This window comes from Coccidioides posadasii, chromosome 2 (genome assembly GCF_018416015.2).
Source record: "Coccidioides posadasii str. Silveira chromosome 2, complete sequence".
In the NCBI taxonomy this organism is placed as follows: Eukaryota; Fungi; Ascomycota; class Eurotiomycetes; order Onygenales; family Onygenaceae; genus Coccidioides; species Coccidioides posadasii.
The window spans coordinates 1,294,673-1,307,544 of record NC_089408.1 but is presented as its reverse complement, the minus strand read 5'-3'; the positions used below and the strand labels follow the sequence as shown (position 1 = coordinate 1,307,544).

Sequence of the window (12,872 nt, the reverse complement as noted above, 5' to 3'; positions counted from 1 at the left end):
CTACTCCACTATCTGCGCTCTTGTCAACAACTAAGGAAAATGAAGCTTTAAATTACAGCCGGTTCCTACTACTTCCTCAGTATTTTTGACTTTGTGAATTAATTTCTTTTTTTGAAATGGCGGAGGGAAACCATACGGGCCCCGAGCCTTCAGACGGTAGCCCTAATCACTCTACAAAATTACCATACCTCGACGATGCTAACTCTTCTGCAGAGATCGCCGATACTCCTATGGACGATGGTAGCAATTTCTATAACACGCCCCTTAATGGAGGCACCCCTCTCCCGTCGTCTCATGCCGCGAACCCAACCAAATTCGAGCGGCCTCCGACACCAGAGAAGCCTCGTCCGCAAATACCGGGATTGAGTCTTTGCAACCAGCCTAACAGACAAGAGCCGCAGTCGCATTCTGAGCAAGATAGTGGGTCTACGATAGCCGACTCTCTGGACCTAGTTATTACGGCAATAGAAGCTGCGGCGAAAGAGGAGTCAGAAGGCATCGCAGGCGGCACAACAGGGGCGGATGTTGGGGCTGGGGGTATAGAAAAGGGAGTGGCGGCATCGATTGAGACGGAAGTTAAGCAAGAGACGGAAGCCCCTGCTTGTGTGAAGAACGAAGCTCAAGAACAGATACAAGAGCGAGACATTACGATACTTGCTGCTGAAGGCGCGATATCCGACAATGTTCCTGCTGCTACTAACGAAATCACGATGACTGAAGCTGCGCCGGAAGAGAATGGTGAGAGGGAGTGGGAGACGGATTCCTCACCCTATGAATCGTCGTCTGATTCATCCTCCGATTCATCGTCAGATTCAAGCGATGAGGATGAAGATTATGAGTTACTCGATCCCGAAGAACAAGCTCGCATCTTGATGGCCGCTGCAGGATCTGACGATGAAGATGGCAAGGACGAAAGATCAGCCGCGAGAGACGTGAGAACCGCTAATGAGAAACCAGAAGAGATTGTCCCTAAGCCAGATATCACTATCACGCCCGGTATGAAAGTTGAGATGCTTGGGAGTGTAGAATCGGTTGTTGATAATATTGTTTTGATTAAGGCGAATATATCTGGGGAATACCAGGTGCTCGAGGCCGGTTCGGTTCTCTGTCTAGCAAACCTGGAAGTCATTGGGGTTGTGTCCGATACTTTTGGGAAGGTTGAACAGCCACTCTACACGGTTCAATTTACGAATCAGGAGGAAATTCAGAAAGCGGGCATAGAAAAAGGTATTCCGGTCTTTTACGTTGTTGATCACTCGACATTTGTTTTCACACAACCTCTCAAGGGACTGAAAGGGAGTGACGCGTCAAACTTACACGACGAGGAAATCGGAGAAGACGAAGTGGAGTTCTCCGACGATGAAGCTGAAGCGGAATACAAGCGGCAGCTCAAGTTGAAGCGTCAGCAGAAACGTGAAGGCCGACCCGAGGCTGGTAGGAAAGGCAAACGTCGGGGTGTGCCTTTACGTCCCTCTGGGCTGAAAAATATGGAGCTTAACTACGATGATGAGCCTCAAGATGATGGTTATAATACCTTACAACGGCCAAAAGATCTGCATGAGCAGATGATGACCCGTGACGCGACGGCTCAAGAAGGCTCCTATCGTCGTTTTGATGGAAGTCCGCATGGCGGTAGAGGAAGAGGCAGAGGTAGAGGCAGAGGACACGACCGAGGGAGAGGAGGTCGCGATAGGGGCGGTGGGAACAGGTATCAGCCTCATAGGGACGAGTTTCAACAGCAGCCTTCTTCCGAGGAACCACCCGTTAACCCCCATCGCCATTCTTCGAATGGATACGTTCCACCACCACCGCCGCCACCTTATAATCCAAATTCTGCCACCTACACACAGCCGCCTGCAGCTCCTCAAGGTTATCCTGCAATCTCTCCGCAAGCGTCCCAATTTCCTTTTCCCAACCTTCCTCTCCCTCCGCAGCAAGCTCGTTTTGCTTTCCCGCCACCAGGCTCTCACATTAACCCGGCATTCTTCCCGATCCTTATGCAACAACACCAGCAACCCCAGCACCAGCCATCTATATCCCCCTCAGTGCCACCATCCCAAACGTCTACCGATGCATTTGCTGCTGCCCAGGCGCAGATAGATTTACTTAGACGATTGAGTGGCGGAGGGTCATGACGAGTTTGATGACTATCAAGTATGCACCGAACAGTCCAATTTTATTTTACTTTTTTTTATAAATATTTGAATTTTGACCTAGTCCATTTTCCTTGAAAGCTTATTGCTTGACGTTACCTGGTTAACTTGTTGGTTTAATGGGAATTTTATAGTCCCGAAAAGTTTTGGCTAGTTGATTCGCGGCGAAGTGGTTTAATGGGATGGAGTCGATTGGGGGAACGTACAGTGATTTTCGCTAAGTTTTCCCAGCTACAAATGCTACAATCATATTCAGGTAGTTGGATTTCGGTCCCTAAGAAAAGTGTCATGGAAGTATATATACACGGCTGATATGATACCCAACTTCTGCGGACGTTGCTTACACCCAACCCGGACACACAAGGCGATAAATGCTATCAAAAAGATGTCAAAGGCTCTATTTGCCGCGGAAACTCCTTTATGTCAAGTTGGACTTCATGCTTTTAGCCAATGTCCAGAAATTCTCCATCTTAGCTCGTGACAGCGCATCTTTAGCTGCGGCATCGGACTCACAGACCCTAGCGCCAAGCCACTTACGAAAAGCCCTCGTCTTCACTTCTCCTTCCCAGACCAGGGTACATGTGTTTAGACTTAAGTCCTTCAGTTCACCGGTTTTCTCATCTTCTGCCGCTAGCCATGACGCTAACGCCTCTCGATTTCCATCTCTGACCGCATTCGGTCCTGCATTTTCAGTCCAATCAATGCGGCTGAGCATAAGTTTTTTGAAAGCATTGATGGAATGGGATCCACCTTCAACGATCACGAGATTGAATTTCGGATTCATAACGCAGATGCCAGAGAGCGCATGCTGCTCTGCGTTTCGGCTGATCTTGAAACGATTCCGACCATTGGCAAGGCTATCCACACGGTAGACGGTCATATGTATGCCCTTCAAGGCATCTTTTTCTTGCTGTTTCGCTAGCTTTTCGTGTCGTTCTTCTTTTGTTAGCTTGCGGGCTTCATTATCCGCTATGTGCTTTTCTGCGCGCTCAGCTATCTCCCGATTGACACGAGCTTCGACAGCTGTGGGGTCTTTAACTGCCTCTTCTCCAAGAACACGCATCAAATTAGATTTCTTAACTTTTGGTGGAGGAGCTGGCTCCAACCCCAATCTGATTTTGGCTTGTTGTTCTTTAAGATCAGCCATTCGTCTTTGGCGTCGGATTTTGGCTTGTTCTTTGGGTGTAAGATACATCGGCTTGGGCGGTGGGATATTCTTGTCTTGAGGAGGCTCCAAAAGGACAGGATGTTGTATGTAGATGGTAACGACCGAGTCAGGAGAATCTATTTTATAATTGTTAGGGTCGTCAAGAGCAGTATAGTCACTTCCATTGACAAGACCCTCATCCCACCACTCAATTGCAGGAGGGGCCGGGACCAGAAATGCCTTTTCGACATCCAGATCTTCATCTATACCAGCCTGGCGGGCGCGTTCAGCGATCCGTTTCTTCATAGCCTCTAGCTGGGCCTGCCGTCGTAAAGCAGCAGCCTGCTGAATATATTTCCCTTTCTGATTGAAAACAAGCTGCCGAGAATACCGAGGACGAGCCAAGGCCGTTTTCGCTCCAAGATTAGGGTCAAAGTAGGGATTGTTCCTAGTTTCTTCAATTGAGGGACCAGAGAGATCGAGTCGTTTCCCCCTAGCTTTAAATGAGGGCACCGGGGATTCTGTTCGGCGATTTTCCATTGTAGTAGCAAACTTAGACTGCAGGGCCTGTTTGTTTTTGGCGGAGCGCCCATCTAACCCTGCATCTCCAAGAAGGGCAGGATGCAAACCGACATCAAGACCGCCCCGGGCTCTAGACATCCCTTCGTCCATAGGCGGGGGTACAAACGATGGTGGAGCTTGTGTCTTCTGCTGCGCAGCGGCATTTGCCCTCCCTGTAGCTGCCGCAACTCTGGCCTTCATCTGTTCTAGTCTGGAGAGGGACGCACTCGCCGCAGGCGGCGCGGGAGAAGGAGAAGGAGACATGGACATCGGAGCTAGACTTGCTCCTGTTTGTGCTTGAAGTCTAGCTCGAACAGCTTCTGCTTTTGCCCTCGCCTCTGCGATAGCCTTCTGAATATCGACTCTAGGAGGTGCGCCATTGCTGCTGGGGGGTGCCGGCGACCCTTGCTGAGATCGAGTTCGTTTAGTATTGTTTTCTTCATCGCCGGGATGCGGCCGCTTCAACGAGCTCGCTGATATGTCCGCCATGATCAAACCGTGATAGGGACCAGAATCCTTCGCTCCTCTTAAGCAAGGATGTGTCGCAGCCGATCTCGTTCGCGCTACGAAGCTTTTGTTGGCGCCGCAGCACGCCAATGCTGAGTCATCAATACCTTGGCGCTTGAGCTTTGGAGCGGAGATATGCGGCAGAAAAAAAAGTTCCTCGCGAGAGAATGCGAGAGCTGGCGACGAAAAGCTCACCACTACTAGCAGCGGGGGAGAGAGGGTCGCGATTGAGAGCTAATCCCATTCATAGAAGCAATGGCGAGCTTTACTCGACCCGTATCTTCCACAATCAGTGGAGTGGATTTCGAAGTCCTTTCCGATAACGAAATCAAATCGGTATCAGTGAAACGCATACACAATACGCCCACTCTCGATTCGTTCAATAACCCCGTCCCTGGAGGTCTATATGACCCGGCTCTTGGTGCATGGGGTGATCATATGTATGCGATATATTCCAGCTTTTATTTGATAATTTAGATCCAATTTCACTGACAATTCGCATTGAATAGATGCACAACATGTCGATTGAATGCATGGTCTTGCGCTGGCCACTCAGGCCACATTGAGCTGCCGGTTCACGTTTATAATGTTACATTTTTTGATCAGCTCTTTCGGCTCTTAAAAGCTCAGTGCATTTACTGCCACCGATTCCGAATGTCGAAGATCCAGATAAATACATACGTTTGCAAATTGCGGCTTTTGCAGTATGGTTTGGTGGAAGAGGCTTCGACGATTGGGACAATGGAGCTCCGAAAGGGCAAACATAATAAAGGGGATGGCGAGTCTGACAGCAGTGAGGACGAGGACGAAGAAGATCTTATTGATCGCCGGAATGCCTATGTCCAAAAATGCATCTCCGGTCTTGCGTCTTATAAGACGAGACAGAACTATATGAAAATGGCAAAAAATCCGGCAGCGGCAGAAATGAGGAGAAATTTAGTGCGCGACTTCCTAAAAGATGTTGCAAATGTCAAAAAATGCGCTTCTTGTAGTGGGTGAGCTTTGAACTTTCTCCCATCGCACTTTAGCATGGACTAACAATTATTTAGCATTTCTCCTCCATATCGAAGAGATAGGTACTCAAAAATCTTCCGTAAATCTTTGCCGCAAAAAGCCAAAGCTGCCATGGTTGCCGCTGGCTTTCAGATTCCGAACCCCCTCGTTTTGATGGAGGAGGCCAACCGTCTCTCCAAAAAGCACAAAACGATACAAAACGAGGACAGTGTCAATGGAATTATTGATGATGGCAATATCAGTGTTATCACTGAGACACATGGCGCTGAGCAACAAGTGTCAATGGGAAATGCAGTTTTAGCAGCAGTCGAGGACACGGGATCGTCGGAACCCGGTGGTCAACTAGACGATTCTCAGCAGTACATACCATCATCGGAAGTCTATGCATCTGTGCGATTTTTATTTGAGAAAGAGCAGGAGATATTGGATTTGGTCTATGATTCAAGGCCCGGCTCAGGGCGGCGGTCTCATGTGAACGCCGATATGTTTTTTATCAAAAACCTACTCGTGCCCCCCAACAAGTACCGCCCGGCCGCACAGCAAGGTCCTGGTCAAATTATGGAAGCCCAGCAAAATACTTCCTTCACTCGAATTTTAAAACTATGCGATCAAATCAACCAAATCAGCCGAGAGAGGCAGGGTGACAATGGTGAATCGATATCACGGATTCGAAGTTATCGTGATCTCCTCCACGCAATTGTACAGTTGCAAGATGCTGTCAATAGTTTAATTGACCGTGACAGAAATCCTGCGCAAGGAGCAGCAGGTATTCAGAATGAGGACGGTATCAAGCAAAGGCTAGAAAAGAAGGACGGCCTGTTCAGAAAGAACATGATGGGAAAACGTGTCAACTTTGCAGCCCGAAGCGTCATATCCCCCGATCCAAATATCGAAACGAACGAAATTGGAATTCCTCTTGTCTTTGCCAAAAAGCTTACCTATCCAGAGCCGGTGACGAATCACAATTACTGGGAGCTCAAGCAAGCGGTGATCAATGGTCCAGATATCTATCCTGGTGCTGCAGCTGTCGAAAATGAACTCGGACAGGTTGTCAATTTGAAATTCAAGTCTGTCGATGAACGTATTGCAATTGCAAATATGCTTCTATCTCCATCAAATTGGAAATTGAAACGATCGAGGAATAAGAAAGTCTATCGACACCTAACAACTGGAGATATAGTGCTGATGAACCGACAGCCAACACTGCATAAACCATCCATAATGGGACATCGTGCTAGAGTATTAACTGGAGAAAGGACAATTCGAATGCACTACGCCAATTGCAACACATATAATGCAGACTTTGACGGTGACGAAATGAACTTGCATTTCCCTCAAAATGAGATTGCACGAGCTGAGGCCATGCAACTGGCTGATACAGACCATCAATATCTTGTCGCAACTTCCGGAAAGCCTCTCCGTGGCCTAATCCAAGATCATATTTCCATGGGAACTTGGTTCACATCTCGGGACAGTCTTTTTGACGAGGAAGATTACCACCAGCTTCTTTATAGCTGTCTGCGGCCAGAGAACTCGCACACAGTTAGCGAGAAGATTGAACTTATGCCACCTACCATTCTTAAGCCTAAACCAAGATGGACCGGGAAGCAGATTATCTCTACCATTTTAAAAAATATTACTCCCGAAAATCGAGCTGGTTTGAATCTAATAGGCAAGTCCTCCACGCCAGGAGACAGATGGGAGATAGGCTCTGAAGAAGGCAAAGTTATCGTCAAAGACGGAGAGCTACTGTGTGGTATATTGGACAAGGCCCAGCTTGGGCCTAGCGCCGGTGGTCTTATCCACTCGGTTCATGAGGTTTTTGGGCATGTTGTTGCCGGGAAGCTCATCGGTATTCTGGGACGACTGCTTACTAGGTTCTTGCAAATGCGCGCCTTTACTTGTGGCATGGATGATCTTCGGCTGACCAAGAAGGGCGATGAAGAGCGTAAAAAGCAACTGAAGAGGGGTGACAATCTTGGCCACGAGGTTGCCCTCCAGTATGTTACCCTCGACGAGAGCCCCGTTGAGGATAAAGAGACCGAGTTGCAAAGGCGACTGGAAGATGTACTTCGGGACGATGAAAAGCAAGCTGGCTTGGATAGCATGTTCAACTCCAGAACAGCTGGACTTTCATCCGATATCACGGCTGCTTGCTTGCCTTCTGGCCTTGAAAAGCCTTTCCCATGGAATCAAATGCAAGCCATGACGGTGTCTGGTGCTAAAGGTTCAGTGGTTAATGCAAACTTGATTTCCTGCAATTTGGGTCAACAGGTGCTGGAAGGCCGTAGAGTGCCAGTTATGATTAGTGGGAAGACCTTGCCATCCTTCAAACCGTTTGAAACCAAGCTTGTGGCCGGTGGTTATGTCTCTGGTCGTTTCCTTACTGGAATCAAGCCTCAAGAGTATTATTTCCACGCCATGGCCGGACGAGAAGGACTTATCGACACTGCGGTTAAGACCTCTAGATCCGGGTACCTCCAGCGCTGTTTGATCAAGGGAATGGAAGGTTTGAAAGCAGAGTACGATAACTCAGTGCGGGATACTACGGACGGAACTCTTGTGCAATTCCTTTACGGAGAAGACGGTTTGGATATCACGAAGCAAAAGCATCTTCAAGATTTCAGTTTCTTAGCTCAGAACTATTTGTCCATCCTTTCACAAGTTAATGGCATGGACGAGTTCAACAAAGTCCATAGCGAAGTTGCTGCCAAGTGGAACAAGAGCGCCATCAAAAAGGTTAAAAGGACTGGGCAAGTGGATGCTAAGGACCCAGTCCTGGCTCATTATCATCCAGGAGCTAATTTCGGAAGCACATCTGAATCTTTTGCTACTGCCCTTAAAGAGGTAACTCGTACCCATCCCTAGCTACTGAGAGCTCGCTGACCCTAATTTTCGTTTAGTACGAGAAGAAGAATCCCGACAAGCTTTTAAAAGACAAGGGCCAAGGAATCGATGGCATCTCTAAAAAGGACTTTGAACATATCATGAACATGAAATATATGCGTTCGGTGGTGGATCCTGGAGAAGCCGTTGGAATTGTTGCCGGGCAGTCTATTGGAGAGCCATCTACTCAAATGACGCTGAATACTTTCCATTTGGCTGGTCACTCCGCGAAAAACGTCACGCTTGGTATTCCTCGACTTAGGGAAATTGTCATGACGGCTAGTACTCAGATCCTAACCCCGACTATGTCTGCCAATTTTTATGAGCAAGTTTCCACCAAAGATCGGGAGCTATTTGCCAAAGGCATTAGCAGACTTACTCTTGCCGAGGTTGTTGATAAACTCTCGGTCCATGAGCGGATATCCAACCGGGGTAACGTGAAAGCGAAAGTTTATGATATCCATATTAACTTCTTCCCTGCTGAAGAGTATACCCAAGAGTACGCTATCAAAGTTCAAGATGTGCTTGAAACATTGGAAAAACGATTCGTTCCGAAACTTGTCAAGCTAACAAGGGCGGAACTCAAGAAACGAACAAGCGAGAAGTCCCTCTCTGATTTCTCTGCTGCTCAGCCAGAAATTGGAGCTTCTGTCGGAGTCGTCGAAGAAGGCCCACGAAATACTGAAGGAAGAGAGGCCGCCAATGACGATGATGAAGATGAAGATCAAGACGATGCGAAGAGAGCAAGATCGTCGCAAAACAGGTCGAACCAAGTTTCATATGAAGCCCCTGATGAAGATGACCAAGACATCATTCGGCGCCAAGATAGCTCAGAGCTAGACTCCGAAGATGAAGATGAGAGCAGCGAAAACAAGGAGAAGAGACCGGCATCAGGTGATGAAGACGTCGAGATGAAAGACGCTTCTGATGTGGAAGATGAGGACAAGGAACGCGAGGAATCGATCCGAGACAAACATGCTGAAGTCACTCGATTCAAATTCGATCCCAAGAAAGGCACGTCGTGCATTATCCAACTTCAGTATGACGTCTCAACGCCCAAGCTCCTTCTGCTGCCTCTTGTAGAGAACGCCACTCGCGCAGCCGTTATCCAATTCATCCCCGGCCTTGGCAGCTGCACATACGTGCCCGAAGAAAGAGATACACCGGCCCACATACTTACTGACGGTGTCAATCTCCTCGCTATGCGCGATTATCAGCACATTATCAACATGCACACCCTGTACAGTAATTCCATTCACCACATGCTTACACTCTATGGTGTTGAGGCAGCGCGTGCAAGCATTGTTCGCGAAATGGACTCCGTTTTCAAGAGCCACAGCATTGCCGTGGATAACCGCCATCTGAACCTCATTGGCGACGTGATGACTCAGAGTGGAGGATTCCGCCCATTCAACCGTATGGGCATTGTGAAAGACAGTACATCACCGTTTATGAAGATGAGTTTCGAAACTACTGTACGATTCTTAAGGGATGCAGTCCTAGAGCGTGACTGGGACAATCTTGCTGCACCTAGTAGCAGGATTGTCATGGGAAGAGTGAACACTGTTGGTACTGGGTCTTTTGACGTTCTTGCGCCAGTTGGATAAAGCGATAACCCATAGTTATATCTACATCTAATTTTTGTTGGATGGTTTGAAAGTTTGTTGGCATTTGGATGATGAATGTCAAAGTACTGGATAGATCAAAAATATTTTAAATAGTTGCCTGAATATTATTCATTCTATTCAAGTCGCTTTGCAGCTGCCAAATATTCCCCATCTATGCTCGCTAAATTCGCCGTAAAACTCCGCTGAGGTATCACTATTTGAAACGGTGGAATGTTTGAAACTGCGTCCCAAAACCATATAAACTGCGTCAATTATTCGGCGTCCAGCATCATGAGGTCTTCGTCAATACCATCGTCGTACATTTCCAAATCTCCATTATTATTTGCACCGTTAGCAGCTGGTAGCGCAGCATGTCGTTGGTTAGCCTCCTGATATTTCTTCTCAGCTTCACCCTTTTGCTTCTCTAGATGGCGCTCCAGATCAGCTAAACTCCAGGTGGAGATACCTTCTTGGTCTTTAGCCTTAAACGGCTGAGCCATTGTTCGCAAGAAACTCTTAGCCGTCGCCACAGCCATGTCCGTGCTCAAGTTTGTTTCGCTCTCAAGAATATTCTGACTGATCCACTTCGGGAGTTGGTTCCGTTTCTTCTGGAAACGACGGTCAGCAAGGACCATAATCCCGTAATCGTCTTTGCCTCGAAGAACGCGTCCAAGGCACTGCGCTGCGTGCCGCATGGCGTCGAAAGAGAGAAAATCATCTTCTCTGATTCGGTAGTTCTCCAGCATGAACCGAAGTCGTGCTTTCAGAATGGGTGATTCTGTGTACTGGAACGGAACGCCAATGCAGAGCACCGCACGACCATAATGGTGATCAAAATCAATTCCTTCGGAAACCTTTCCACGAGCGACACAGAGCAGAATCGCACCGCGGCCATTGCAACACGCTGTGCGATACGTCTCAAGTGCAAGAGATGACTCTTGAGAATCGGGAGTTTCAACGAGGATTAATTTATAATTCCATATTGAATCCAAAATTCCCATCCCTTGCCACATACTGATGATAGATTCCATATAAAGGTATGATGGGAAGAATACCACTATTCCATCGGGCGTAATGCGAGAAAATTCCAAGAGTAAATTTCCGTAGTTTCGAACGACCCCAGGGTCGTTACGAATCTTGAAGGCAGAAGAGATTTGAGCCTGATCAGAGCCACGAGTGACGATCATTGGTAAAAAGGAGCGTCGCGCAAGAGTCATACTGTACGATTCCTGAAGCACAGTTTGGAATCCAAGCATCTTTGGGTACATCTCAAGAGGCGAGAGGGTACCCGAGGTAATGATCACTGACCCAAACCTCTCGAAAACAGGTTTAATAGCGATTGCTGCATCTAAGCAAGTAAAGTGAAGCACAGGATTTGGAACTGTTGCAGTGTCCGATTCAAACGGCTCAAGGATGAGGAGAAACCCCTTTTCGTAGGTGGAAACCAATGTCGCAAAGGTTGCTATCTCTTGAAGGGGCCGATACTCCTCGATATTCATCAGTTCTAGAGTTCGAACAAGCGATGTGAGTCGTTCCGCACAAAACCTTAGTGGCTTGCGCTCAATATAGGTCAGGTCTTTAAGATGAGAGAGGAAAGAGAGCGGCGTTTCAGAGATCGCATGTAGCACTTTCATACGAGTCTTTAAGTATTCGATAAACCGCTTCAGAAACGCAACAAAGTGCTCTGCTCTCCGAATATTTCCTGGAACTGCTTCTTTAAGCAGATCATCTGGTAAGGCAGGATTTGCCATAAGCTGATCTTCTTCTCGCGCTTGGTCGGCTTCTCTTAAGCCTTCAACTAACTTTTCATATTCCTTCTGTAACTTCGCAGCATCCGACCTCTTCATCTCATCTATCTTATGGCCCAGGTTGTTTGCACCACGACCAGCTTTTCGCAGCGAGTCCTCGGTTATATCGATGCTGAGAGACTCAATGCAGACGTTGTCGATATTATGGGCCTCATCGAATACCACTATGCAATCTTTTGAGAGCTCCTTCGAGACTCGCTCCGCAATTTTCGGATCGAGTAGATAATGATATGAATATATGATAACATTGCAGAAGGGCATCTTTGTATTGTCAGTAGCGGGATTGTAAGAAGTGCCATTTTAAAGCGTCGAATCAGCGTACCATTCGTCGAGCAGAAAAGTAGGGACATTGCTTATGCTGCTCTCCATATCTAATGAGACCATCAAGCGTGAATACGCCAGGCGGAACGAGGTTACTTGGTTCTAATAAATCAAGATTCTACGACGGTTAGCATTGTCCTGGCTTAGAGAGACGGCCGCGGACCTCATGATATAGGCATAGCTCGACATCTTCCCCTTTTTCCTTTCTCTCTTTCACGAAACTGGCCGTTAGGCTCCGACATCGAGCATCCACGACGGTACCACTCTTTTCTCGCCTCACGGAGGGGTGAAGACAAAGATTCTTTCTGCTGGTAAGACCCAGTGCCCTAAAATCCTCTGTATATCCTAACTGCTGTTCTCGATATTTCATTAATTCTCGCAATTCTGTCAACGCTTTCTCGATCTCAGACATCGTTCGAGAGCAATATATTAGTTTTCTGTGCGATGGATAATGTTGCTGATATGCAATAATTAACGATAATAGAGACACAGTCTTCCCAGTTCCAGACGGCATCTCCAGGACACAGTGCCCACCAACATCCAGCGTTTTCTTGAGATCGCAAATGTATGCATACTGTTCGGGATATATTCGCGGATATGGGAAAAGAACAGGCAGATCACTATAAGGAGGATGAAAGTGTTAGTTGATGCATTGCTCCAAGAGGAAGAAGAAGGCATATGCCATACTCAATAAAAAACTTCATCGTAGCACCTGGCAAGCTTTGCCTAAGCCTGTTCTCGCTGAAATGCGGATTGTCAGACACGATTTCCTGTTCTTTTTCCTTCGTTGCCTACGAGCGCGTCCAAGTCGAGCTCGAGAAGCGCACGGGCGATCGCCAAGTCACGTGGAAATTCCTTATCGCCCCCG

At 47.6% G+C, this 12,872-nt stretch overlaps 4 protein-coding genes across 5 annotated transcripts; 2 read left to right on the top strand and 2 right to left on the bottom strand.

Moving 5' to 3' along the window:
- Positions 1 to 115: 115 nt before the first annotated feature.
- On the top strand, positions 116 to 4,381 carry D8B26_002945 (uncharacterized protein). Its single transcript, XM_003068756.2, has 3 exons — positions 116 to 156; positions 214 to 2,154; positions 2,288 to 4,381. The coding sequence occupies exons 1-2, from the start codon at positions 117 to 119 to the stop codon at positions 2,133 to 2,135; spliced, it is 1,962 nt and encodes a 653-aa protein (XP_003068802.2). The 5' UTR covers position 116; the 3' UTR covers positions 2,136 to 2,154; positions 2,288 to 4,381.
- On the bottom strand, positions 2,254 to 4,350 carry D8B26_002944 (uncharacterized protein; the record flags this gene model as incomplete). Its single annotated transcript, XM_003068757.2, has 1 exon — positions 2,254 to 4,350. The coding sequence occupies one exon, from the start codon at positions 4,348 to 4,350 to the stop codon at positions 2,572 to 2,574; it is 1,779 nt and encodes a 592-aa protein (XP_003068803.2). The 3' UTR covers positions 2,254 to 2,571.
- Positions 4,382 to 4,623: 242 nt separating the features above from the next.
- D8B26_002943 (uncharacterized protein) lies at positions 4,624 to 9,875 on the top strand (the record flags this gene model as incomplete). Its single annotated transcript, XM_003068758.2, has 4 exons — positions 4,624 to 4,808; positions 4,878 to 5,363; positions 5,418 to 8,229; positions 8,286 to 9,875. The coding sequence occupies 4 exons, from the start codon at positions 4,624 to 4,626 to the stop codon at positions 9,873 to 9,875; spliced, it is 5,073 nt and encodes a 1,690-aa protein (XP_003068804.2).
- A 116-nt stretch (positions 9,876 to 9,991) lies between these two features.
- On the bottom strand, positions 9,992 to 12,794 carry RAD15_1 (DNA-dependent ATPase of the nucleotide excision repair factor 4 complex). 2 transcript variants are annotated; one of them, XM_003068759.2, is made up of 4 exons: positions 12,692 to 12,794; positions 12,168 to 12,624; positions 12,006 to 12,122; positions 9,992 to 11,944 (listed from the first exon to the last, which is right to left on the bottom strand). In XM_003068759.2, exons 1-4 carry the CDS (start codon positions 12,706 to 12,708, stop codon positions 10,148 to 10,150), a joined length of 2,388 nt encoding a protein of 795 aa, XP_003068805.1. In that variant the 5' UTR covers positions 12,709 to 12,794; the 3' UTR covers positions 9,992 to 10,147. The 2 variants fall into 2 exon arrangements, with proteins under 2 accessions (XP_003068805.1, XP_065980071.1); XM_066123996.1 differs by having other exon boundaries at positions 12,006 to 12,624.
- Positions 12,795 to 12,872: the final 78 nt, after the last annotated feature.